Raw genomic sequence first — 27633 nt, forward strand, 5'->3', positions numbered from 1 at the left:
TAGGCTTTCTGTATACCCAGCTCTCCAAAGACACTTAACTACTCTACTTATGAAGTGCTAACCTGCTTCATTCCCATAATAGTCATTCAGAATTATTAGTTCATTCAGAAAAATTTATTAAGTACCTACTATAAGCAAGGTTCTGTGAAAACCATTGGGGATTCAGCAGTGAACAAGAGCACCGTGGCCTCTGCCTTCAGGAGCTAAGGGAAATAGATAATTTTCTTTCATCAATTTGTTATTAGTTTTGGTGCATGTGTTTCTATGGTGTGTACATATGTGCATGTTCATAAGTGTGCAGGTGTATAAGGAGGCAGGAAGTTGACATTCGGTGTCTTTTTCTCCGTTGCTATCTTATTTTTTGAGACAGGGTCACTCACTGAACCTGGAGCTCACCAATTCAGTAAGATTAGCTGGCCTACAAGTTACAGATGTCTTCATGTCTTTGACTCACCAGTACTTGTATTTCAGGCATATGCTTCTGCACCCAGACATTTTAGTGGGGGCTGCGGATCCCAACTCAGATCCTCATGCTTGTGCAAGAAGCGCTTTACTGACTGAGCCAGCTCCCTAGCCCCAAAACAGCCAATTTTAAAAGAAAATCACATTAAAGATAGCTTGAGAAAAATACAAAGAAAATAAGCAGAATGTGTTGATGAAAAACAAGAAGGGATGATGCTATTTAGGATGATTAAAGAAAATCTCACTAGGTAGTTAACATTTAAACTGAGATATGAAGCATAAGATAAAACAATTCAAAGAACTAAGGGAAGATAGTAAATGAACATGGGATGTTCTGTTCATAAGGAGGCTAGTGTGTTTGGCGCCTTAGAAAGCAGAATAGGAGAATGGTACAAGATGAAGTAGAGGAAGATGTAAGGTATAGGAGTTTGGTTTTTCTTCCTTATGCAATGGAATCAGTTGATGAGTTTTAGGCAGGAGGCTATGTAGTCTGATTTGTGGTTTTAATTGAGCACTCTGGATTATGTGTAGATAAAAAGGGGCAACAGTGAACTGGAGAACTGTTTGGAGGCCACTGTGGTCATCAAGCAACAATTGAAGAGTGGCTCTAACTAGGTGAAAGCAACAGAGATAGAGCTATCTGGAAATGGCTAGAGCACCCCTCAGTGGCTCCCCCCCCAGAAAAACATCTGGTTAATGCTCCTCTCAAACAGGTTGACCTCTTATTGAAGTGTTTGTTCTTTGCACAGCCTGGCCCACCAGAGTAGAACTTCCCCCAAAATGGTTCTATAAATAAACCAGTTTTCCCATTTATCTTTTATTGGGAGGCAGGGTATTGGAGGATCTTAGTGCATGCTGGGCAAGTACCCTGGCCTACCACCCATCTTTCTCTCAGTCCTTTGGCTCTATTTTATACTTTACTTGTAAGGAATTAAAATTTCCAAACTGATGCTTCTCTTATGGAAATAGAGGATCTCTAGTCTTCTCTGTTAATCACCTAACAGTCTTCTGATGATTTGACTATAACCTTGAGTACCCTATTGTGCTGGCATTAGTTGGAAAAGGCAGAGAAAGAACATGATCCTTGCCCTCTGTGTGTAATAGGAAAAATAAAACCCATTAAATGCAGTGCAAGGTTGTGTGTGTCGGGGTGTCACAGGAAAATGAAGTGAAAAAGCACTGGAAAGGTGAAAGAATTTCCAGTTTTGGGGGTAGGTGAGGGAAAGAGAAACTAGGAACAATTTCATGGAGGATGTTCATTTTGAAGGATAGGGTGTTCTTCCAAGGGATAGTCAAGGATACCCTCACTGAAAAGGCAGCATTTCCTGTAATTCCAGTACTTGAAAAGCAGAGGCAGGAGGGCTGCTGTGTGTTTGAGGCCAGCCCAGGCTACATAGTGGTTCCACCCCAGCTTGAGTGATGCCCGTCTCAAAATAAATAAAACAAGCCAACATTTGAGCAGTGATTCGAAGATAAAGAGTAAGCCATGGTCAACAGGGGGAACAGTGCTACAAGTTTTGGGTAAGGAATCTGGGTCAAGCGTGTTTGTCAAGCACTAAGGCAGTCAAGTGTATGGAGCAGAGGGAACAGGAAGGACGGCAGAACAGGAACATTCGAGAATAGAAAGGGACTAGATCATGTAAGAATTAGTAGACTATTAGAAGGACTTGAACTTTGACTCAAAACTGTATGAGAACCAACCTGAGTATTTTGAGCAAAAGAATAACACCCTCACTTACCCTGTAAATGGAGTTCTAATTGGTCTAAATAATAAAGAGTTAGATATAAAGGAAGATGCTGAGAGATCAAAAAGAAGAAGGGGCAAGCCAAAGCCTCCTTTACCTTATTAGCTTCCCAGTGGAAAAGAGTGAGTTCCTGTTTCTTTCTGCTTATATCCTCTTTTTTGTTCAGCCATCTCACTTCCTGTCTGTCTGTACAGACCTCCAGACTTCTATGGTTAGCTAGTGGCAAGCTCCATTCTCTGATTTTTAGATAGGCTTTATTTGCACAAGCAAGATATCACCACATAATCCAGTGGTGATTTTGACAAGGACAATATAAATGATTATGAAAACACACATATGTATATATATGTTTAAAACTTTAGTATTTGTGTGTTTGTATGTGTAGCTATGCATGTGCCCAAAGAGGTCAGAAAGGTGTTGGCTCCCTGCAGCTGAAGGTCCAAGCAGTTGTGAGCCACTTGATGTGGGCGTTGAGAATCAAACTCAGTTCTTTTGCAAGAACAATATAAGCTCTTAACCACTGAGCCATTTCTCCAGTCCCCAAATATATTTTAAACTAACGGTGGACTAGAGTAAAGTTGGAGGGCATACAGAAGGGCTAGTTTGAAAAGACTCTCTGTAGAAGATTCCCCAAAGGAGGAACATGAGAAGGGCCTAGTGACAGTGTGTCCTGCGTTATCTCACTAACTATATGGCCTCCAAGTAAAGGGCAAGTAGGTTTATGGAAGAAGTTCTCAATCAGTAATCTATCTGTTAAATCTCTCATTAATTGTTCTGTTTGGTTTATGGTGTTTTAAACTTTTGAAAATTAGTTATCAGTATTTAAAAATTTGACAAAAATATATTCCAGACCTTTAAACATTGAGCCATTGAATGAAATTTAACAGGAGCTAAGTTAGGCACTGGATGCCCCCTTTAGCCAAAGCATGTATTGTGTTTTCTAGTTGATTATTTTATTGTTGTCCCTAAACTGAGACTAAATATAGTTCTACATATATTGTTACTCTCATATAGAAAAGTTAAGAGGAAGGAAAACAATTTCCTGTCTCTGTCAAGTTTTAGTTATGTGATCTACATCACTCATTTACCTGGGCATAGTTAATTTTTGCTCATTGTGCTGAGAATTGAACCTGGAACCTTGTTCATGCTTGAAGAATGCTCTGCCACTGAGCTACATCTCAAGTCCAGTCCCTGTTAATTTTTAACCTTGCAATTCCCCTTGTGGAAGGAAGAGGACTGGCCTCTGAGCCCTTGTACCTGTTCTGTAAACCACCCGTTTATCCCAATCACAGCTAACAGTCTCTTTGAATCTCAGAGTTAGACCAAATTACTTGTTCTGTTAAAAGTTCAAGGATCCTAGTGGGGTTTGGATCTTGAAAAGTTCAATTTTTGTTCCCTTCCCCCTTCTAGCCAGCCAGGGTCCCTAGTCGGTGTCTGTGACAGAGAAAGAAGACACTGGAATGAGTAATGTACCTATATCAATAATGTATAGCTTGTGCACATAGCCAAAGAAAGGAACACGCTCTGTGTGTGTGTGTGTGTGTGTGTGTGTGTGTGTGTGTGTGTGTGTAGAGAGAGAGAGAGTTCAAGTAAGCTGTACATGTATGAGCTTTGCACATCTATTCCCATTCATCATGCATACATCAAACTTTATTTTCAGTGCTAAAGATATAGCAGTGAGCAAGACAGGCCAGTTCTCTGCTATAATGGAGCCTATATTCCTGTAAAGGATATGAATAATAACAAGCAGGTAAAATAAATGAGATTATTTGAAATAATAGAAGGTTTTGTGAAAAAATAAAAGCAGAATGATTGGATGAAAAGTTTCTAAAAAGGCAAGCTGTGCATGTAGGTGGGAATGTAAATGTACTTTCAGGCAGACTCACGTTTGAATTCTGGGTACATACATTTATGGTTATTTGTGCTTGTGTGTGTGTCTCAGCAGCATCTGTGAGTAGAGTGTCTCCATATTAGTATATATGGTCTTACGGAAGTGTATGTACAGAAGTGAGCTGGTTCGGGGTACACATTGCGGGTGTGTGCATGAGGACTCACATGTCGGCATTCAACTGTAGCTGGAGATGTTTTGAAGTCTCTAGCATTTGTCAGTGGGCAGATCTTCTGCTTCTGGCATTCAGGGACATTTGCCAGCTTCCTTTCTCCTTGCTCTGTCCCGTTTTAGTAAGCCTGCTATGCTTGGCTTCTCTCAACCAAGGATAAGATAGTAACTGACTCATCAAGCCAGAAACTGGAAAGAAGCAGATCATTTCTGTGTAACTTCTCTCAGTCAGAAAAGGCCTGACATCCTTGCCAGTCCAGTCCCTTATGCTGTGAGGAAATAGTCCTAACTTGAAACCAGAAGATCTGAGGATCTATTCTTGGTTCTGTCACTTATTATTGTGTGACCTTGGCTGGCTAGTTCTCTCTAGGTTTCAGTTTCCTCCTTCATAAGTACTCTGGATAGAAAAGAAGGGGAGGGAACACAGACAGCTTGTTGGAGGATATTGGAAAAGGAGGGCAGAAGCAATGGCATGGTAAAAAGTATGGAAGAGGCTGGGCAGATGGCAACAGCAAGCCTGATGACCTGGAACCCACATGGCGGAAGTGTGAAACCAACTCCTCCTGGTTTCCTCTAACCTCCACACATATGTCATTAGTAAGCACTCTGCATAACAAACAAGCAAAGAATATAAGTGACTAAAAGTGTTAGCAGTACTAGCCTGGGTTCAATCCCTGATCTCACATAAAAAGTCAGATGTGGTGGTGGACATCGGTAATCCCAGAACTCCTTCAGTGAGATAGGAGACAGAGACAGGAGAATTGCCTGGAAGCTCCTGAACCAGCTAGCCTAGAGTACAAGGCACAGCAAAAACAATAGATCATGATTCAACAAGATGAAAGGCGAGAACCAACTTTGACCTCTACATGGGTACCATGTCATGTGCACCCACTCACATACAAGTAAATATGTAAGTATGTTTAAAAAAAAACAACAGTGATGAAAAACAACAGGACAAAAGTTCTTTCTGCCTTCTTGATGCATGTTGAAGCCTGCTGGCAACAGGATTTCTTCTTCCTCCTTCTTGTTCTCTTTCTCCTCTCTTTTTTTGAGGGGGGAGGGGTTTCAAGACAGGGTTTCTCTGTGTAACAGCCCTGACTGTCCTGGAACTCTCTCTATAGACCAGACTGGTCTTTGAACTCAGAGATCCGCCTGCCTCTGCCTGCTGAGTGTTAGGATTAAAGGCATGCACCACCACTGCCCATCTTATGGAAACAGGATTTCTAAAAAGCAAATATGTATGGAAGGCTATGGGGCAAGGCCATTTTTGCTAGCTATAATCAAGGTCTCTAGAACCAAAGAGCGCATCATGGCTCTTCTTAAAATCAAAGATATTTATGCTTGAGAAGAAATTGAATTCTATCTGGGCAAGAGTTGTACTTATGTGTATAAAACAAAACCAAATAAAGCCAGAGTAATCTGGAGAAATGTAATTCTGACCCATAGAAACAATGGCATGGTTTGTGACAAATTCTGAAGCAACTGTCCTACAAAGGCCAGTGGACACAGACTGTATGTGATGCTATACCCCTCACAGTTGTAAATATATAAAACTGGGTTTGTGCTTTTGTTTTTTAAAAAGGGGCAAAATAGGGCCGGGCATTGGTGATGCATGCCTTTAATCCCAGCACTCAGGAGGCAGAGGCAGGTGGATCTCTGTGAGTTCAAAGCCAGCCTGGTCTACAGAGTGAGCTCCAGGACAGGCTCCAAAGCAATACAGAGAAACCCTGTCACGAAAAAACAAAAAGGGGGGGCAAAAATAATCAAACATAAGTATTTATGGGTATTTAACATCTTGCCTCATCTCCTGAGTATTGGGACAAGAGGCATGTGCTACCATACCTGGTTTCATTTGTTGTCTTTTTTTTAAATGACTGTCTTTGTTCCCCCCCACCCCAGCACCCCATCCCACATTTCCAGATGCTTGGAGAGTCAAGGGCCTCTCATATGCCAGGCCAGTGTTGTACCACTAAGCCATATCCTCAAGTCCAAAGAGAGTGATTTTCAAATTTTAAATGTATGTCATAATTACCTAATGTTTCTCTGTACAGACTTATAGCGCTATGCTTCAGTAGGGTAACTTCATACCCACACTCCTGCAAATGACCCTAGTTAAACTCAGTGGATCACAAAACAAAATAAAGTGACATGCAAGTGGGAAGTGAGTTGATAAAGAAGTAAGGTGCTGACAGTGGGGGCAGGGGATGAGTGTGGTCTGAATATATTTGTACCTGAATCAAACTGTCAAAGAGCATGTGTGTGTGTGTGTGTGTGTGTGTGTGTGTGTGTGTGTGTGTGTGTGTGTGTGTGTGTTTAAAGCAGAATCTAAGGTTGGGGACATGGCTCAGTGGTTAAGAGCAATGGCTGCTCTTCCACAGAACCAGGGTTCAACTCCTAGCACTCATGGCAGCTCAAAGTCCTCTATAACCCCATTTCCAGGGGATCTAATTCCCTCTTCTGACCACTGAGGCCACCAGGCACTCACATAGTTTACATATATAAATGCAGGCAAAACACCCGTACATATAAATTTCTTAAAGCTGGAAAGATGGCTCAATAGGTGAAGGTGCTTTCTTGCAGGCCAGATCTACTGAGTTCAATCCCCTGTACCCACACGGTGAAAGGAGAGAACTCACTCTCACAGGTTGTTCTCTGACCTCCACATGTGTGCCATGGTGTGTGTGTGTGTGTGTGTGTGTGTGTGTGTGTGTGTGTATACATGCACAAATAAATAAGTGTAAAAATTAAAAAGAACGAAAAGATTATTCTTGGATTTTGTATTCTGATTCAACAGATCTGAGTTGAAGTCCAGGAATCTATGTTCAAACAAATCCGTTAGGTAACTGGGGCATGAGCAATGTGAAGACCCGATTCTAAATAACAATACAATTTCTTTCCCCTGCTCATTTTTTTCTTATAGTAGCCCAAACTGACATCAAGTTTGTGATCCTGCTTTAGCCTACGTAGTGCTTGGATTACAGGCATGCATCACCATACCCAGAAGCATGTTTCTTCATATATTCTTTTGAGAAATGTACCCTAGACTGTCCTCCAACACTTTAAGTAGCCAGAGATGACTCTGAATCCTTGATCCTTCTGCCTTTACCTTCCAAGTGCAGATGACTGAATTTTTTAATGGTTTTTGTTGTTGTTTGCTTTTGTTTTTGTTTTTGTTTTAGAGAGAGAGAGAGACTCACTATAGCCATGGCTGGCCTGGAACTTAACTATGAAACCCAAGTTGGTCCTGAACTTGACACAGTTCAACTTGAGAACTTCCTACTTTCATCTCCTGGATAGCGATGTTACAGGAGTGGGTCACAACATTAGGCTTTAATTCAGTCTTATACTTTATAAAAGTCATATATTGATTGATCTGGTGGCACACATCTTTAATACCACTATTCTAGATTCAGAGATAGGCAGTGAGTTCTAGGCTACCTTGGTCTACATAGTAAGTTCCAGACATGAGACCCTGTCTCAACAATAGCAACAACTACAGGGCACATCTGTTGTGTCATTTCTCCTTAATATAACCCTAGGATAAAAGAGAGGAGCTTATCACTCCATCTTGTCAACATAAAAAATAAGAATCAGCCGGGCAGTGGTGGCGCACACCTGATTTAATCCCAGCACTCAGGAGGCAGAGGCAGGCAGATCTCTGTGAGTTCGAGGCCGGGCTGGACAGACAGCCTCCGAAACAATACAGTGAAACCCTGTCTCATAAAAAAAAAAAAAGAATCAGCTACCTGCCTGCTTGGTGGAATACTATTGGCCCTTAACTCCTCATGTCACCTTACCCTATCCTAAGATTCCAATCCCCTATCTCAGTCCTATATAAGTTCCTGCCTGTTGGAATAAATCAAGATCCTGCTTCGACAGACAAAAAAAAAATAAGAATAAGAATCAGAGCTAAAATGTACCAATCTCATAAACCATGCATACAAAGTATCTTAAGAGGCCAAAGTGTCTGTCTAGTCAGCAAAAGATGTGGTATCATGGGATTGGAGTGATGGCTCAGCAGTTAGGAGCACTGGCTGCTTTTCTAGAGGATCTGGGTTCGATTCCTAGCATCTACATGGTGGCTCATAGTCATCTGTAACTCCAGTTCTGGGGGACCCAATACCTTCTTCTGGCGTCTGGTGAAATAGGCTTGCAAGTGGTACACAGACAGACATTAAGGGAAAGCACTCATACACATAAAAGTTTTAAATTAGTTAATTAAAAAAATTTTAGAAAGATGTAGCATGAGATTCACTGATAGGAGAGTGTCAAGCATTGATATGAACAAATAGAATTTTGTAACTGCTCCTAACTTGTTTATAAGAGATCAGAGCTGTGTCCCTAATTACTGATCCTTTCTGCTGTATCTCAGGGAGGGCAATGAGCCAGGGGAGACCACCAAGATCACATACCGTGAACTGCTGGTCCAAGTGTGTCGGTTCAGCAATGTTCTCCGTAAACAGGGTGAGTATCAGTGTGGGAGAGGAACTCGACTCTGAGGAACTGGCAAGAAAGAGGACAAGAAATGGAAGGAACCTGGTGACAGGAACAGAAAAGTTAGCTGGGAATGGGCCATCTGAGTGGGAGGGAGCAAGGAATAGCAAGAAAGGTCCATCATAGTTCCTGTTCTGTGTTTTTTTTTCCTATAGGTGTTCAGAAGGGTGACCGAGTGGCCATCTACATGCCTATGATCTTGGAACTTGTGGTGGCTATGCTGGCATGTGCTCGCCTTGGAGCTTTGCACTCCATTGTGGTAGGAGCGTGGGCTGGTGACATGAACCAAGGGTGAGGGATAGGGTTTTGGAGAAGGAAATTGGAGTTGGATGGTAAGGGATCATAAATATAGGTCCAAATCAGATATTCAGTGTCTTCTGGAACCCTGTTTTGGAGATGCTGAATTTCACGAGCACCTCCCTTCCTTTATCACTCAATCCCTAGCACTCGCCTTCCCCTCAGTTTTTTTTTTTCCTTCCCTAGTTCGCAGGTTTCTCTGCAGAGTCTCTCTGTGAGCGGATCCTGGATTCCAGTTGCAGCCTTCTCATCACCACAGGTGACTAATTCTTTCACCCTTCTCCAGATCCTCCTACACCTCAAGTTTGATCTCTAGTCTGCTTGTTGATTTGGGGCTACTTGGGACAGAGGGTAGGGACTGCATGCCTGCCTTCTCCTCATCCTACTTCAGCTGACTCTTTGTCAGCCCAAATCATCTGGAAGAACCAGAATCAAGAAGCCCATTCAGGAAGGGCCCTGTGGACGTTAGGACCACTGGGAGCATGGTGTGTACTAAGGCCTGGAATGTTTATTGCTCCCCCAAAGATGCCTTCTACAGGGGGGAAAAACTTGTGAACCTGAAGGAGCTGGCTGATGAGTCCTTGGAGAAGTGCCAAGAGAAGTAAGTGTGCTGACCTAATGCCTACTAACTTGGGCTGACAGGATCTTTCTCCATTGCCAGCTTCCCTTGTCCTTGCTATATACTCCTAGAGGGGCATGGGTGCATCTTGTCAACTTCTTTTAGCTAACTGGACTGGTACTTCAGCATTTTCTTTTCTCTAGGGGTTTCCCAGTGAGATGCTGCATTGTGGTCAAGCATCTGGGGCGGGCAGAGCTGGGCATGAATGACTCTCCCAGCCAGTCTCCCCCAATTAAGAGGCAGTGTCCAGATGTCCAGGTGAGTCTGACACTACTGTACTCTCTTTTGGGCTCTAATTCCCTCTCTCTTCCTACCCAAAGATTTTCTATTTTTTCTCCTTGGCTTCTTCATCATAATACTGAGATCTGGGAACAATTCCAGGAAGGCTTCCTCTAATAGAGCTGGCTGAAGAGCAAAGAGTTTTGACCTTGAGTATAGAACCTGTGAAGGATGATAGGCAATGGGGACCCTTAGAGCTCAGGCTTGGGTTTGGGTTGGAAATGTGCTGACTTGGGTGACTATATATGCATACACACACACACTCATTTCGATTGGAGTGAGACTTGAATGAGCTACATTTGTGGCCTTGGATCCATTACTTCTGCTGAAAGCTGTAGGAGAGTTCCATTAACAGCCTATAGTTTGGGGGGCATAGATATGTAAATTCTGGGGTCCAAAAGGATAGAGGATTACTTAGATTCTTTGATTTGAAGTATCCTGAGTAGTGTTGGGACTAGAAAGGCTAGTATGGGACTAGGGAGATTTGGAGGTCAGTCAGTATTAGAAATTCTGTACATAATAGGGGTTAGGAAAATAAAAGCTGAGGGGACTAGTGAGAGGGCAGGCTGGGAAGAAAGAAGGCATCTAGGGGTTGAGGGAACACTCACCCTTCCCTCTCTCACCTCTATCTTTGGACCCTGCTCATCAGCCTTTCCATTCCATGGGCTCTTAACAGGGTAAGCTGACAGAGAAATCCAAGTGCTTCCGACCCCAGGTACCCACCTCTTCACTGCCCTTGATCACTGCTTCCGTGTGCTTGTCTGTATGCTCATCTGCTCTCTGTCTGTTTGCTCCAGTAAAGGTTGCTGACAGAGCTAAGTCTGTTCCCTTTGTTTCTCAGAAGGGTTATAAAATCAAATGTCTGTTTCTGCCTCTGTCGACTCACATATAACAAGGATATCAAAGTTAGCAACAGACATCGCAGTCATTCCTGCTGCATAGATCCTTTGTGAGAAAGGGGACTGGGTAACCTGTCAGAAAGCATATGCTGTGCATTTAGCTGGCGAGGAGAGTCAGGAAAGACAGGAAGCATATGAAGGAGGTACAAACTCTGGTCTTGTGATTTCACCATCAAGTTGGGAAGTTAGACCTCTATTGTAAAAGGAAAAAAAATTTATATGGGACAGCAGAGAAGAAATTCCTAAGTACATTTATATGCAGCTTGGAATTTGTAAACTGACATAATTAAGTACTAAATTCAACAAAAGTCACACCATAGGTGGCACTCAATACTGGTTAGTGTAGAGCAATGGCTTGGAGTCCAGAGGCCAATATTTAGTTGTATGACTTCAAGTAAGTCATGTTTCCTCTCCATACTTCACTTTTAAAAAATTCAACAATAAAGACATGATATATAACAAAAACGGTTTCCATCCCTAAAGCAAAATATAAAGGTCACTGTTCCCGTGAGCTTCAGCATCTTCACAGCTGGCCTCTTGTGCTGGTGGTACATACAAGTCCTTACTCTCAGGATTATGTGGACACAGATTTCTGGGAAACTGTTTTCCTTACAAAATTTAGTCAGCACTGGGTATGGGAATGCACACCTTTTTTCTACACTGAGGAGGTAGAGTCAAAGATCCATGTGAGTTCAAGATCAGCCTGATCTACATAGTGATTTCCAGGCCAGCCAGGGCTGCATAGTGAGATCCTGCCAAAAAAAGGAAGAAAGGAAGGAAACAAAAACTAAATGAAACTTCTTTTGAAAGACATAACAAATGTAGGTTCTGAAGCCAGACTACCTGGGTTCAAATCCTATCTATCCCATCTGCTTGGTAACTTAGCTTTCTTGCTTCAGTTTCTCTCTCTATGAGGTAAAGGTAGTAACTGCACTTACAGGAGTTAATATATATATTTGGCATGTAGTAACTACTAAAAATATATTAGGTGTTGTCACTGCCTTTAAAACATCAGACAGACTGGCAATTTCCAGAAGGAAGACTGGGAAGAATAAACAAACAAATAAATAAAATAACATTTCTTGTAATTCAGTCTCAATCAGCAAACTCCTGGGTTTTTGTTTTTTGGAGATGAAAGTAAAGTACAAAAACAAAAACAAACAAGCAAGAAGCAAACAAAGACAATGAGATTAGTCTTACAAAGTTCAGGTTTGTTTGTGGGAAAACTGTAGTAACAGTTATAGAAGCCATGGCAGGCTCCAGACCCCTGACTTATTATGCAGTCTTCAAAGCAGGGCCTGGTGCTGTCTGCACATGTCCTCCTCAAGCACACCACTAACGTGCTCCATATCCCCTTACATACCTGAATCTCTAAGACTGCTCTGGCCCAAGGACAAGGGCCAACTCCTCAGTTTTTATTTTAGAAGACACAACCCTTTTCCTCTTACAAGGCCTTGGGCCTCATGGGTACACATGAAATCCACTGGTAATATTTGCTTCACTAACAGCTCATTCTGCTTCCTGGTGCTCACTATCAGCTCCACAGCTGGAGTACCACACCTACTCTACTCCTCCTTACACACACAACACCTACAAAGGGAGCAGTGTTATAAGATTATAAAAATTCTCTCATTGCCAAACCACAGTTTAACTGTGTCTTACCATGACGATTGAACGTACCACAGGCCAGCACCATTTATAAAGAACATTGACATAGTTTCACTTAAAAGCATTAATGCCCTCAGCTCAAGTAATAATTTGACAGGAAAAAATATCCATGTGACAATGGACACATAAACTCATATAGATCTTCCACTAAAAGATAGGGTCCTTTATGTTTTCTTGCTGGGACAGCTTGTCTGCTTTCCTCCCCCTGATCCCTGAGACGGGTTTCACTTTATATCCACAACTGACCTGGAACTCCCTATGAAGACCAGGCTGGCTTTGAATTCAATATGCCTCTGCCTCCTGAGTGCTGAGATTAAAGGCATGTACTACCCTACCGAGCCTCTTATTTTTAATGACACCTGCACTTAGATCATTTTATAATGCTCATATTCTCTTAAGTAAAGGTAATACAGAAAAACAAGAGTGGTTAGAGAGTCATTTTCTCGTGTGTGTGTGTGTGTGTGTGTGTGTGTGTGTGTGTGTGTGTGTATGAATGACACTTGGGATTTTTTTAAAAATTCACATAACAAATTAGTATATGTCTATATATTAGAAAAATTAATTTATTTAATAGTGCTATATTTACCAATCAGCCAAGGCCATTGAACATTCAAGAACCTAATGAAAGTAGACTGAGTGGCATATACTTGTCATATGGAAGCTGAGACTGAAGAATTGTAGTTGGAGGCAAGCCTAAAACCTTGTCTCAAAAATAAAACAAAAATATTTTACTGGCTATGAAAGGGCTTTTAGATAGCCAAAACAACCCCCAAACATTCCTCACCATCTTAACCTTTTCCCCAGTGGTCATTAAACTTACTCCCAACCTTTCTGACATTAGTTAGCCCCTCTCTACCTGCAACAAAGGCCTGATGTTATTAGACATTTTTCTCTATTAACATTTATAAAATCCTGTCAGACATTTATGGCAAAAGGAACTTTCCTTGTTTAAAACCCTTTAAGGGGCTAGAGAAAGGCTTAGCATTAAGAGCACTTGCCACTCTTGAGGGGAACAGAACTCCCGTCGCTCACATCAAGTGGCTCACAAGCAACTGTAACTCCAGTTCCAGGGGAACCAAAACGCTTCTCGGGCCTCCACAGGCACCTGCATGTACATGGCACACAAACATACACTCATATTCACACACATACACATAAATAAGAAAACAGAAAAATGAATGACTTCCCATGGTCTTATGGCAAGATAGAACCCCAGCATAATTTTTGAGACATCTAGAAAATCCAGCTTCACCCAACAGAATTTAGAATGGAAAAACTAGTTTTCAAAGAGGTGACAACCAGGAAAAGGAAATAGTTTCAAAGGAGAGGTGAGAGAAACTTCAGGATAGCAAATCCTAAAGACATTATTAAAGGCAACCAAACATAGTAGGACATCCCTTTCCTGAGAGGAATTCACCTTGGTGCTTCTCTACCAGTTTGAAACAAGCCTTCCTGCTGAATGGAACCTGTCTCCTGAAGTAGGGGCTGCCATGGGAAACCTCATTGTTTCTACTTTTAAAGATACCAGAGAGAGCCGGGCAGGTGTTTGTGGCTCACACCTTTAATCCCAGCACTCAGGAACACTCAAACTCACTCTGTGAGTTTGAGGTCAGCCTGGTCTACAGAGTGAGTTCCAGGAAAACCTCCAAAGCAATACAGAGAAACCCTGTGTTGAAAAAAGAAGATACCAGAGAGAACCTCCAGAATGGGATGGGATCCAAACACGCAGAAAAAAAATTCCTGAACCCAAATCTGCTATTAACTAACAGTTAAGCGCTCACCTGTAGGTAGTGACTAATTTTGTTTTCCTGAGTTGTGTGGTTGTCTACATCCCTGTTGATGTGCCACCAGCCCTATATTACATATGTGTGTATTCAGGCTGTGTATGCATAGTTATTTATCCAATGAAAATGTCTTTTGAATGTCAGATATATTACTAGGTGCTAAGGCTATGGGAGAAAATATGAATATGTCACTGCCCTCCTAAAGGTCCCTTTCTACTTGGAGGAGATAATAATCAAGAGAACAAAGTAACTGGAAATATGTGTTGAAGGGAAAGAAATCCTGGTCAGGGGAAGTCTTTTTAAGAAGGTGGTATTTCAGTTGAGTACTACAAGATTGAAGGAGCAAGTACAGTAGCATTCCTCAAAGTAATGGTAGGTAAGGAGTAGAGGTAGAGCAAGAATGCCAGAGTAAGTCTGTTCTCTTTGCTCCATTGCACCCTTGAAGGACCTCCTTCTTTTCCTATACCCTATATGCAGGGCTCTTGCTCCTCCAGGTGCAGATAGGGGTGTCTCCTGCCTCTGTCTTGAACTTTTTACAGTTCTTCCCTGCCCATTCCTGTTTTCCTCTTCAGATCTCCTGGAATGAAGGGATTGACCTGTGGTGGCATGAACTCATGCAAGAGGCAGGGGATGAGTTTGAGCCCGAATGGTGTGATGCTGAAGACCCACTCTTCATCTTGTATACCAGTGGCTCCACAGGCAAACCCAAGGCAAGTGTGTGTGAAGGGTGAGGAGTGAGTTTCTGAGGAAGCTTAGAATGACCAACAGAAACTATTAGATGCAGTACTAGGAATGTGAGTGATACATGTGACACAGATTTCTGAGCATGTAAGTGGTCAATATATTTAGGTGAAATCAGGCTGTGTTCAAGGAGATGGAAGAGAGACAAATGCTACAAAAGGGCATCAGCAGAGTTAAAATCTTTAAGAAGGATCTTCTTCCAGCTCTGTGCAGGCTCCATCTGTTGGTCAGTAGAGGTGGTCACAAAACCCCAACCTGAGGACCCATTCTCCCCACAGGGTGTGGTGCACACAGTTGGAGGCTACATGCTCTATGTGGCTACAACTTTCAAGTATGTGTTTGATTTCCACCCGGAGGATGTGTTCTGGTGTACAGCAGACATTGGCTGGATCACTGGTCATTCTTATGTCACCTATGGGCCACTGGCCAATGGTGCCACCAGTGTTTTGGTGAGATGGGACCTGGGACATGGGCAAGAGTCTTCTGGGTGACTACCTCCCAAGGCTTCTTAGTCTAAAGAAGGGAGATGTATACAGGGACCTACTTCCTGGAGAAAGAGGAATTGGAAGGGGTTGTATATCCTACTAGAAAGTCTCTTGGCTTGTGTGATCAGAGGGCAAAGACATAACTGATCAGAAAGGATGAATACTGAACCTGAGGGAATGGAAGGCCTATTGGGAAGGGCCAAAATAACCAGATTTCATTGGGGTCAGTTTGAGGGGATCCCCACATACCCAGATGAGAGCCGCATGTGGAGCATCGTGGACAAATACAAGGTGACCAAGTTCTACACGGCACCAACAGCAATTCGGATGCTCATGAAGTTTGGAGATGAACCTGTCACCAAGTGAGACCCCTCCCCATCTGCTATCCTATAGGTATCCTTCAGAGCTGAGCACAATCTTTTGTGCAGTTTCTGTTTTCTCAACTCCCTGGCCTGGAATAGGGGAGGGGGCAAAGGAATGCTGAATGCATGTGTATTTTGGCAACCAGTGGTACTCAGAACTTTCCTCTCTTCTACTCTCCTGCCCAAGGCATAGCCGGGCATCCTTGCAGGTGCTGGGCACAGTAGGTGAACCCATCAACCCTGAAGCCTGGCTATGGTACCACCGAGTAGTAGGTTCCCAGCATTGCCCCATTGTAGACACCTTCTGGCAAACAGAAACAGTGAGTAAGGGATTCAGGAGGCTACAGCTTAGGGACAATATAGGAAAACAGATTCAAATCCCTGATCTCTGACTTCCACAGGGTGGTCACATGCTGACCCCTCTCCCCGGTGCCACACCCATGAAACCTGGTTCTGCTGTGAGTAAAGTGCTTGGCAAGGGATGGAGTTTGGGGCTTTGGGCCTATTAGAAAGTAAGGTGCTGGGCTGAGAGCTATGAGGAACTTGGGTCTCTGGGGCTCCTTGTAAGCTGAGTCGGAGTTGCCTCATTCCTCTTCTTGGATTGTGCCTTTCATTTGCTTTTAGTCTTTCCCATTCTTTGGTGTAGCACCTGCAATCCTGAATGAGTCTGGGGAAGAGCTGGAAGGTGAAGCTGAAGGTTATCTGGTGAGAATCTGGGATCTTTGGGAAATAAAAAAGGTCTTCTAATGATACTTTGTTTTAGAGTTTACACCTTATCGTCCCTGGTAGCTGCTAGGGACAAATACAGTTGAGTTTGTCCTCACTGAAAGACACCAGTGGAAAACCTTCCAAATACTTTGCCTGCATCCTTACTCTTTGGTGCATAGGCTTTTGTTTGTTTGTTTGGGTTTTTTTTTTTTTTTTGGTTTTTCGAGACAGGGTTTCTCTGTGGTTTTAGAGGCTGTCCTGGAACTCACTTTGTAGACCAGGCTGGCCTTGAACTCACAGAGATCCGCCTGCCTCTGCCTCCCGAGTGCTGGGATTAAAGGCGTGCACCACCAACGCCCGGCGGTATATAGGCTTTTAAGGCCTTTCTAGGGTATGCTCCCAGGCTCGTGATGATGCTTTGGAGTCAGGAAGGCTTAGTCCCAGCAATTCCTTAGACACCCATTTCTAGAGAAAGGAGTCTTGGTAGCATAAAGAACTACCATGCAGGCTCTGGAGTCAGCCTTCCTGTATTCAAAGTCCAACTCTGCCTCTTCTGTGACCTCAGACAAATTGTTACCTAAAGCCTTTGAATGTAATTTTCTCATTTGCAAAACTGGGTTATGATATGTATAAATAATGGTACATTATCTCCTCTGTCTTACTGAATGAGATAATCCACACAAAGGGGTTGGCTGAACTGAGCAGCCAGTGCTCACAGATGTTAGCGGTGCAGTTTTTGTGGAGCACTTGTCAGGCCCCATCCCATCCCATTTCATTTTTCCAAGACCAAGTGAGGAACAGAGGCAGGACTTGAATGCAAGCTTTCTTACTCAATCTAGAATTCCGCTGACACAGAATACTATTGATTAGAAATTACTTATTCACTCATATAGGCTCTATTTTTATATGACTTTTTTTGCCTTTAGTAGGCCTTCTTTCCTGAGTAATTACCCAAAAAAAACCCAATTTTCCAGATGTTTATTACTCACAGAACACTGCTAGGCAATTTTCATATACTATTAACTTAACCCTTATGATAACTTTAGAACTTATTTACTTTTATTTACATATAAGGGTCCTGGAATTCAGAGAAGCAAAGTTACTTACCTGAGGCCATATAAAACTGGGATTCCAAGCCAAGCTCCTCTATTCCCAAACCTTATGACTTGCGCTACTTCTCAGGGATGGCATTTAGGGTATTTTCCTTCAATGCAATGGTTGTCTTCCTGTGAGATAGCCTAGAGGATGTGATCACTGTACCTTCTGCACTCCTCAGGTGTTCAAGCAGCCCTGGCCAGGGATCATGCGCACAGTTTATGGGAACCACACACGTTTTGAGACCACCTACTTTAAGAAGTTCCCCGGCTACTATGTGACAGGAGATGGTGAGCCTTGGCTGTCCTGCCCCCACTCCTCTCTCCAAAGCATATACCTTCACTTTCCATTTTCAGGGGTGAAGAGCAGAGAAAGAAATACGTCCTGATGTCCATCCCTGGTATCCAGGAGAGCTATAGTAAGGCTATAAGAGCAGGAATGAGGGCTCAGAGTACTTGTTGAGTGGTTAGGAGCACTTGCTGCTCTTCCAGAGGATCTGAGTTTGGTTTCCAGCACCCATGTCAGGTGGCTCACAACCACCTGTAACTCCAGCTCCAGAGGATCCAACACCCTCTTCTGTCCTTGGTAGACACCCCCACACAAGTGGACACATGCAAACACACACATAAATAATATAGATACACACTTATTTAATAATAAAGAGTAATTTTTTTAAAGTGCAAGAATGAGTGCTGCAGGAAGAGCCTCAGCATGGTGCCATCTGAGATTAGATTCCAGGGAAAATAGGCTCTTATTTTTTTACTCTAGTGTTGACAGAGGTGGGCATGTAGAAATGGGTATTACTATGTCATGTTTGACATCATGTCTGGAGCCTATTTGTCCATTGTCTGTCTACCAGTTCATCCACCCATCAGTATTTATTGAGTGCCTACTATGACCAGGCACTGATCTAATGAACACATGGCATATTACTGTGAATACCATTGTCAAATTCTCTTATCTTATGGGGCTCACATTTTAGTAAGGAGGGGGACAGACAATAAACCAATTTTATTGGTTACAGGTTAGTCATAGGTAGAGATAAGTGCTATGAAGTAAACAATGAGATAGTGCCTCCAAGGGTGGTCAGAGAAGGTTTGTCCTAGTGATACTTGAGCAGAGGCCTGGGGGCTAAAAGGGGATCAGGCATGAAGAAATCTACAGTAAGAGTGCTGTAAAAAGTGGATACAAGGCAGGTGGTGGTGGTACATGTCTTTTTCCCAGCACTCTAGAGGCAGAGGCAGGCAGATCTCTGTGAGTTCCTGGCCATCCTGGTCTACAGAGCTACACAGAGAAGCCCTGTGTGGAAAAACCAAAAGAGTGGATACAAGCTTGAAATTCACAAGGAATGGACTGAAGCCTGTGAAGCTGGAGTGAAATACCTAGGGAAGAATGTCTCATTAAGTTGGAAGACAGGTTAGGTAATAGATATCCAGAGTCATGTAGACAGGGTAAGCAGCCTAGCTTTGATTCAAAGTACAGTGAAAGGGCTGGAATATGGTTCAGTTGGTAGAGTGCTTGCCTAAGCATGCACAGAATTCTGGTTTCTGTTCCCAGCACTACATTAAACTGGGCACAATGCAATCGCAGCACTTTGGAGTCAAAAGCAGAATTGGGAATTCAGGGCCAACCTTGATACATAGTGAATTTGAGGCCTGCCTGGGGTGCATAAGACCCTATCTGAAAAGGGGTGGGAGGATGGAGATATAGCTCAGTAGAATCGTGTTTGCCTAGCATACCTGAAGTCTTAGGCTTAGTCCTCAGCAACACACACACACACACCACACACACACACACACACACACACTGCCCATGATGAAGGGCAGCTAATTAGTATCTGGAAATTATTTTTGAATGTTCTAAAAACATACTTGAGATTAAAATATTATGGAACAAATTATGCCCAAAGTTGGCAGCGTCAAATAACACATTTCACATAGTTACTTAAGGATCGGGATCTGGAAGTGTCTTGAATGGGTGGTTCTCAGTCAGGGTATTTCATGGGTTAGAATCAAGCTTTTAGTGGGGGCTGTAGTCACTGAAAAGCTTAACTGAGCCTAAAGGGTCTGTTTACAAGCTGGCTCACATGGATTTAGGCAGGAATCCTTAGGCAGTTGTAAGTCACTTAACATGGGTGCTGGGAACATGGGTGCATGGGTCCTTAGTTCTCTGGAAGAACAGCAAGTTTAGGCAGGATTTCTCTCCATTGAGTTACTCACATGGCTTCTAGATATACCCACAAATGATCTGAGAGAATATGACCAAGATGGAAGCTAAAATGTCTTCAGTAAGCTAATCTCAGAAGTGACATCTATCATTTCTTCCAAATTCTGATCACTTGACTAATGAATGCTATGTAATGAGAACGAAGGTGGTAGGGCTATAAATACTAGGAGATGGAGATCAGAGGGTCATCTTGGAGGCTGGAAGCAGGAAAATTTGTTAAAAGATTACCATAAGCTACTTTCATAGGTGTGGTAGTTTTTATAATATAGATCATGCATCCTGCTGTTGGGTTTTTACTATGTTGAATATTTCTTTCCAGGCTGCAGGCGGGATCAGGATGGCTATTACTGGATCACCGGCAGGATTGATGACATGCTTAATGTATCTGGTGAGAGTCCTGTATCCCCTCCCATTTCATTAGTTCTTTTCCCCTTACAAATCCTAGCAAAAACTTCAGAGAGAGCAAGGACTATCCTATTTTTAGACTGTGGTGTAGAGTATGGCATTCAGCCCTGGGTCCAGGTTTTGGAGGAAATGTATAATGCATGCTAGGATATGCCAGGAGAGGCTCTAAGATGGTTCAGATATGCTTGGAGGTGTGCATGTAAAGAGTGAATGAAAGCCTTCCCTATTTGACCAGATTAGGTCAGCCCTCTGGGTGCAGATGGAGCAAGAGCTGGGACAAGGAAGGGCTGAGATCCTTCTCATGCATTTCTCTTCTCTTGACAAGGACATCTTCTGAGTACAGCAGAGGTGGAGTCAGCACTTGTAGAACATGAGGCTGTTGCAGAGGCAGCTGTGGTGGGCCACCCTCATCCTGTGAAGGGCGAATGCCTTTACTGCTTTGTCACTCTGTGTGATGGCCACATCTTCAGCCCCACCCTCACCGAGGAACTCAAGAAACAGAGTAAGGAGCTTCCTGGGGCAGGAGCTGAAGGGTCTGCAAGTTACTGGGGAGAGGCTACAGCAAACTGCAAACAGACCCCCAGGGTGCCTGTGGGTGACTGGTGTCTTCCCTTAGTCTTCACTAGTCTCACACTGGGATAGTAATAGCTAAGAGCTTTAGAAAACCTTCTTTGTGTCACCAGTGGGATCAGGGCTTTAAATGCTTTATCCCATTTAATTCCTGTAATTACCTTCATGAAATAGATCCTGTTGTTACTCTAGTTCTAAAGATGAAGAAACTTCAGGTGCAGAGAAGTTAAACTGCTTGCTCAAGGCTATGCTGCCAGAGGTCTGATTTAAACTCTAGCAGGCTGATTCTAGAGACAGAGGTTCATGGACATGGATTAAAATAAAACAAAGGAGTAAAGAAACACCATGCTAAAAAAGATTAGGGAACAGTAAACTTCAGAATGATTCTAGGCAGAACTTTAACCAGCTGGGGAAACAAAGTCATGGCTTTAGGAAGTCTGGCTAAAGGCACTAAAGACATGTTTGATAATTTGTTGGTTACAGTTCGAGAAAAGATTGGCCCCATTGCCACACCAGACTACATCCAGAATGCACCTGGCTTGCCTAAAACACGCTCAGGTAAGTTTGGAATCCTCCAGGGCCTGGGACGGGCTAAAGCCCAGTGGTGGCAGGAGTGTGGATGGAAGAAGTCCTTAAAAGAACGGGGATCAGTCAACATTGTCACCAAGTAATAAGAGATGTGTGGGTTACCAGGCAAAATCATGAGGCGAGTACTCCGGAAGATTGCTCTGAATGACCGTGACCTGGGGGACACGTCTACAGTGGCTGACCCATCCGTCATCAATCATCTCTTCAGTCACCGCTGCCTGACCACCCAGTGATCATGACTCTTGTCCATGATTTCCCTGTATTTGGCTCTCCAAAGTTCTGCCCATCCACCCTGCACGCTGCCCAGGAGTACAAGGGCCAATGCTGGTTTACACTTTGTTTGAAACTAGGGAGACAGTTTCCTAGACTGCCAAGTAGAAAGGGCAGGACACAGGTGAACCTCAGACTGATATGCTCCTAGACTACAGAGAGGTCTCCTAGCCCAGAACAGATACTTAACACTATGTCCTCAGCCACAGTTAGCTAGTCAGGGTGTAAGTGAGGGCCTCAGCAGAAGCAGGGCGGTAGCTCTAATCCTTTCAGCTTTCTGGAGAGCACCAGTTCTTATCTTGGGCAAGCCCAAGCCTTTAGAAATGACAGCTTGTGAGTCTATGAATAATTATTTTTTAAAATTCTTTGTTGTTTCTGTTCTGAGTCTGGTGGTAGCACTGTCTGTCCATTTACTCTAGAGACTGTGGGTGGGTTCAGTCTCCAGAGGGTTTTCATATCATCTGCTTCACTGAAAGAGTAAGATATGCTCTGTTCCTAGAACCAAGGGAGTTAACGTTCCTAGTCCTGCCCCATGAAGAGAACCCTGCCCATAAGGGACACTCTTGAGTGAAACTTTCTTTCCTTGTACTTTTTGTGCTCAAGACTCACTGGTGTAGGAATAAAGTTCATGAGCTCAAGAAGAGAATCGGCTTTTTAAGGCATCTGTGTGTTCATTAGCTGCTCTGATGTGTGTAGCAGATGAGAAGAGGACTGCTATTCCCAACTGCCCCAGAAACCTTCATTTGGGCAGAACCCGGCAAAGCTTAGCTTTTAAGACCTCTGACAAGCCCTTAAGCAAGAGCGACTGAAGCCAGCACAACTATGTCACATCGGGGGTACTCCTTCCTGGGACCCTGTCTTGACCCTACAGCCTCTGGAAACATTAGCAAGCGACTAAGGATTAGGACTTCAGGGTCTGAAACCAATGAGCCCCCCAGAGCAACCAAGTCACCTTTCCTGCATATTCCCCTCCCCTCCCATGGGCTGCCCTCCTCCCCTTGGTATATGAAACAATGAATCGTTGAATCAGCATTGTTATTTTATTTAGGGCAGAGCTGGAAAAAGTCTGTGCCCTCCTACCCCTTTCTTCCTATAACTCAGACCTATCCCGAGTCAGGCACTAGAACCCGCTGGAAAGCCTCATGAGAGAGTAGTAAGATCTAGAGGGCTTATGGCCTTTACCTCAAAGCAGCTTCCTTCCCCACACTCCAAGATCTGGGGTTCTTCAGACCTCTTCTAATGGAAACACAGCTCTTCTGGTCCTCAGATGGAAGGCTAAGAAAAGGTACCCAGGATTTTCCCTTCCCTGAAGACCCTGGAGGTCTATGGAAAAGACAAGTTCCCCTAAGGTGGGGACAGGGGTAGCCCCGCAGGAATTAGGAGAGGAATGCCAAGCACAGGGGATAGAAGGTTCTTGAGTGAAGTCCAGGATGTGCCCTCACACAGGGTAGGGGTTGTCCAGGACTGCCACTCCTGCTGCCACACCTCCATCTGCATGTTCAATGGCTTTGGTTCGAAGCAGATGCCCCACGTGCTCGTTCATCACAAGTGTTGTTCCCTGTCTGTAGAAATGGGGTCAAGAGACATACAACATTAGGAAACTAGGCCCTTCTCTGGTTCCAATGGACTGGTAGATTGGAAGGGGCTACATTAAGAAATGCTAGGACTTTAGAATCAGATTTGGAGTTGCATCCTAGCTTGGAAATTATTAGCCCTGAAGCTTCCTAAAAATGTCCTTGGATCAAAATTGAGAAATATCTCTTATATTACAAGATGACCATATGTATTAAATAAAGCAAGAAAAAAGCATATAGCATGATTCAGGTGTACACTTATGTCCTGGGCTATACACTTCCTATAACTCACGGTGTCTGATGACAGAAGAAATAGCAGTAAGGAGAGTAGCAGGCAAAATGCTGCAAGTGGTTAGAGGGGGCGTTTGTTATAAGGGGGAGGCTATGGTAGAGGGCATGGTAGCATTCGATGTCTTTACCTTGCCCTGCCCTTGAAGTATTTGGCAGGAAGTTGCACAAGGGCTTTGTTCCTTACCAGTTCCAAAGTCCTCCAATTTTCTTTCCTTCCTTTCTCTCTTTCATCTTTTCTTTATTTGAAATAGGGTCTTACTATGTGGCCTTGGTGGTTCAGGAACTCACTGGCCTTTAACTCATAGATATCTGCATGTCTCTGCCTCTTAAGTTCTGAGACAAAAGGTGTACACTACCATACCCACTTTCTTCTTGATTCTTAGTATTCAAATCCAAATCCAGAAGCCCCTCAGTATTTCAAAGCCTCCGAATACCCTCTTCTCTTTCACATTTCCCTGGAATCCCCACTAGTTTTAGAGCTGGACTCAAACTTTCATACTCCCTGAGTCTCCTATTCCTTCTTGCCAACCATCTTTTCTCAATCCTCTTGGAACAACATGGAATGTCCTTTACAGTTATAAAGCATGTCTCTTCTGGGATTTACTTGTTAGCTCTGTAGGATGGGTAAGTCTTGGGTCCTTCGCCTTACTTAACAGACAAAAAAAAGCAGGTATAAAACTAGGAACTAGCAGAGATGAAACTGAAGTCCAGGACTCATGGCTGTATTCAAGATTCACTCTACACTTTCTTGGCTGGCACTCTTGTAGGGAAGTAGTAGAAGGAACTGCTCCTGACTAGCTTACCTGACATAGACTCCAAAAATACCCAGTTCTGAGATACACTGGACCACTCGGGCAGGGCTGCCAGGCCGTAGCAGGCAATTCCCAAAAGGCTCAGGTTCAATCTTCTCCATGAGGATATAGGAGGCTCTCTCTTCGCTGTCCTTCAGCTGCTCCAGAGCTTGCACCATTTCCTCCCCATACAGGTTATTACCTGTAATTAAAATGGCCAGTCACACAGAACATATCTGGCTTCTGAGAAGGAAAGGTCATCTTAACAAGAAAGCTCTTATACAAGTAACACACCTGTCACCATACTGTTCTGCCTGGTTTGCCCCATCTATGGATACTTTTTCTCAGCCACCATTACTGGTTCTTTATCTTCTTAAATGTTGGGGTTCTCTAGGCCTGGTGAGATGGCTCAGTCTGTAAAGTGTTAATTGTGCAAGCACAAAGACCTGTGTTCTGATCCCCAGCACTCATGTAAAGCTAGGTGTGGCATATGCATCTGTAACACTCTCCTATGCTGGGGAAGTGGAAGGTGGAGATAGGTAGATAGCCAGAGCTTGCTGGCTAGCCGCTAGTCTAACTAGTTGGTAAGTTCCAAGTTTAGTGACAGACTATTTTTTTTTAAAGAAGGTGGAGAGCAATAGAGGAAGACACTGGATATCAACCTCTGGCATCCACATGTATGTACATATGTGAATGTGTACACACATGTGTACACACACAAAGATGCTAAGGTCTCTAGGAATTCTCTACCCTTGCTCCACCCTTTATGTACTTCTGTTCCTAAGGTTTCATCTACAGGGTATCAATCCCAAATCTGTAATTCATGCTGTTTGCTCTAGAAATCAGAAACATGTATCACAGGTCTCTACTGCAAACTCAGCACATCCAAATGGAAATCTCTTTCTGCTAGAACTTGCTTCTCCTAATAAAATGAAAGGCATCCCTGAGTCCTATTTAAGTTCACTCCTCCTGTTACCTATGTTACTAACTCAGAAATATCTCCATCTATGCTCTTTATTGTCATAGTCCTAGCTAGCCTAGGCCTCTCCACCGGTCTTCTTGACAATGGTATCAGTCTTCTTCCATGGTCTCTGTCACAAAAACTCGTCTCATTCCAATAAACCTACAGACTGAAGCACTAAGTTTTACAAGTTTTCATCATTGCTAAACCTACTAAGATCCTGGTTCATGTGTCCCTTCCCGCTGGAAACTTTAATGGCTTCCTACCTTAGTTAGGATAAAATACGGTTTATAACATAGATTTGCGCCCATCTGTGTGTCCACACATGTGGAGGCAGATGCCACTATTGAGGCATCTTCTTCAATTGATCTCAGGCCTATTCTTTGAGACAGGGTCTCTCACTGAGCCTGGAGCCCAGTTTCAGCCACACTGGCTAGTCAATGAGCCTCCAGGATCTGCCTTCCTCTGCCCTCTACCCCCAAGTCTGAGAGGGAGAGATGCTTGCCATCATGCTTGACTTTAATGCTTGTATAGTAAACACTTTATTGACTGAGCCATCTTCCCAGCCCCAAATTTCCTGAAATATTGTCAGTGCTCTTTATAATCAGGTCCCCAACAGTCATTCCCAGCCCATCTCCAACTCCAGCCTGATCAACCTCTAGTCCAGTTCATGTTTTCATGGCCCACTGCTTTTGCTTAAATGGTCTTCAGTTTGGAATGATCTTCCCCCTTTTCTACCTAGAAAACTCCTACCTGTCCCTTAAGACCCAAGTAGAAAATCAAGTCTGTATGGTAAACATGATCCCTGCCCTCAAGGAGTTTCACAGTAAACAGGAATACAGCCATGTATTCCCTTAGACCTTCCAGTATGCACCCATTCTGTTTCCCTATAGTCTTACAAACTAAGGTTGTCCAAATTCTCCAGTGTTCACCTAATCCCCTTGTACTCGACAGGGCTTGCTTCCAGGGTGCTGGGAGACATGCTCCATGCTGGGATCTGTGTTGTTTTCTCTTGTAACCACGAGGCCTGAGACTGTATCCATATCAAGTGCCAATAAGCACTGGCAACAGGGCCCTTCACTGGGCAGCTCTACAAAGGAGATCTGCCTACCTCCACCCTCTCTCTGGGGCTTCAGCACAAAGTGGTTAGGAGCAGCAAGGGCTTCAGCAATGGCCTGGTCCCCTTCTTCACCCTGATAGGAGGCAGAAAGTAGTCACTAGAATTCAGGCTAATGAGGCAGCTGAGGTCCTGCTGGTCATGCAGAGTGGCATCAGGGAGAGGGACAGTGGGGAACATAACTGTAAATTCCTTTAGGCTATACACTGCAATCTGGATGTGACTGTTAACTCCCTTGAAGCACTCAACATAGAACAGGCTCTTTATGACCCTGCAGAGAGCCTGGAGAGTGGGTACAGATGTTCCCTAATTCTCCTGCTCTCCTTAGTCATTTCCCTGGGTTTCCATCGCTATCACAATCATTGCTGAGGGAATGGATTTTAGCTCCCAGACTGTCCTCAAGGCTCAAGGGTTCTGCAGTGCACCAAGGATGTGAGTCATAACGCCAGCTAAAATGCCAGCAGCACTGCAGCCTTCCCAACACTTGGGGCCAGGTCTCTGCTATGTGGCCTATGGGAAGAAAAAGACACTACATACCATGTCCAATGAATAGAGGCCAGCAAAGGTGGCACGGAGGCGGGCCACAGCCTCAGGCTGGCCTGGGAGCAGCACTTCCAGCAGGCCCACCCTGCTCAGTTCCTGCTGCACCTTCTTAGTCCCAGCCAGCTGTGTGGCAATGTCTGGACACTTGGCAGCACATGATCTCTCTAGCAGTAGGCGCGCTTCCCAGTTCTGTAGAGGCAATAAGACCAAAGGGCCTTTACTGAACGGGTGCCAGGCACTGTGCCTTTTAATCTTCAAGCTGACTATCATTACAACACCCTTGTGAGGCAGGTATGACCTCGAAGTCTGCAGGATTCTTTCCTTCAGGGAGTTTGAAAGCAATCTAACACAAGTTCACAATGAAATGGAAAAGACTAACAAGGAAATGGCTTTGGGAAGGAGGAGCAAGGTCTCACTGTGTAGCTTTGTCTGGCCTGAAACTTCTTGCTACATAGAACAGGCTGGCCTCAGATTCACAGAGATCCATCTGCCTCTGCCTTCTGAATATTGGGATTAAAGGCGTGCATATCCAGTAGAAAAGATATTTGGTAAGAGTATAGGAAAATTGGTGAGTTTTTCTCCCCACATCCCTCCCTCTCT

General features: G+C 43.7%; 2 protein-coding genes and 1 pseudogene across 5 annotated transcripts in view; 2 read left to right on the top strand and 1 right to left on the bottom strand.

Moving 5' to 3' along the window:
- The window catches only part of Acss2 (acyl-CoA synthetase short chain family member 2), a 37149-nt gene extending 14750 nt beyond the window's left edge, over positions 1-22399 (top strand). The window contains exons 3-19 of one of the 2 annotated variants that reach the window (XM_040733070.1): positions 8639-8730; positions 8916-9019; positions 9244-9316; positions 9583-9658; positions 9820-9934; positions 10632-10670; positions 14879-15016; positions 15326-15496; positions 15761-15894; positions 16082-16214; positions 16296-16352; positions 16519-16599; positions 17879-17987; positions 20243-20311; positions 20654-20830; positions 21382-21456; positions 21592-22399. In XM_040733070.1, coding sequence (XP_040589004.1) covers positions 8639-8730; positions 8916-9019; positions 9244-9316; positions 9583-9658; positions 9820-9934; positions 10632-10670; positions 14879-15016; positions 15326-15496; positions 15761-15894; positions 16082-16214; positions 16296-16352; positions 16519-16599; positions 17879-17987; positions 20243-20311; positions 20654-20830; positions 21382-21456; positions 21592-21719 — 1771 coding nt within the window. In that variant the 3' untranslated portion in view covers positions 21720-22399. The remainder of the gene's footprint in view (positions 1-8638; positions 8731-8915; positions 9020-9243; positions 9317-9582; positions 9659-9819; positions 9935-10631; positions 10671-14878; positions 15017-15325; positions 15497-15760; positions 15895-16081; positions 16215-16295; positions 16353-16518; positions 16600-17878; positions 17988-20242; positions 20312-20653; positions 20831-21381; positions 21457-21591) is intronic. The other variant, XM_040733071.1, reaches the window with a different exon arrangement.
- Positions 5400-5869, top strand: LOC110343648 (annotated as a pseudogene).
- A 378-nt stretch (positions 22400-22777) lies between the features above and the next one.
- Positions 22778-27633, bottom strand: part of Gss (glutathione synthetase) — a 31876-nt gene continuing 27020 nt past the window's right edge. For all 3 annotated transcript variants that reach the window (XM_040733073.1, XM_040733072.1, XM_040733074.1), the window contains exons 10-13: positions 27028-27222; positions 26485-26566; positions 24425-24614; positions 22778-23318 (exon numbers count right to left, since the gene is read on the bottom strand). In XM_040733073.1, the coding sequence (XP_040589007.1) occupies positions 23195-23318; positions 24425-24614; positions 26485-26566; positions 27028-27222 (591 nt within the window). In that variant the 3' untranslated portion in view covers positions 22778-23194. The remainder of the gene's footprint in view (positions 23319-24424; positions 24615-26484; positions 26567-27027; positions 27223-27633) is intronic.

The sequence above is a fragment of the Mesocricetus auratus genome, unplaced genomic scaffold (assembly GCF_017639785.1).
Source record: "Mesocricetus auratus isolate SY011 unplaced genomic scaffold, BCM_Maur_2.0 Super-Scaffold_100028, whole genome shotgun sequence".
Lineage (NCBI taxonomy): Eukaryota > Metazoa > Chordata > Mammalia > Rodentia > Cricetidae > Mesocricetus > Mesocricetus auratus.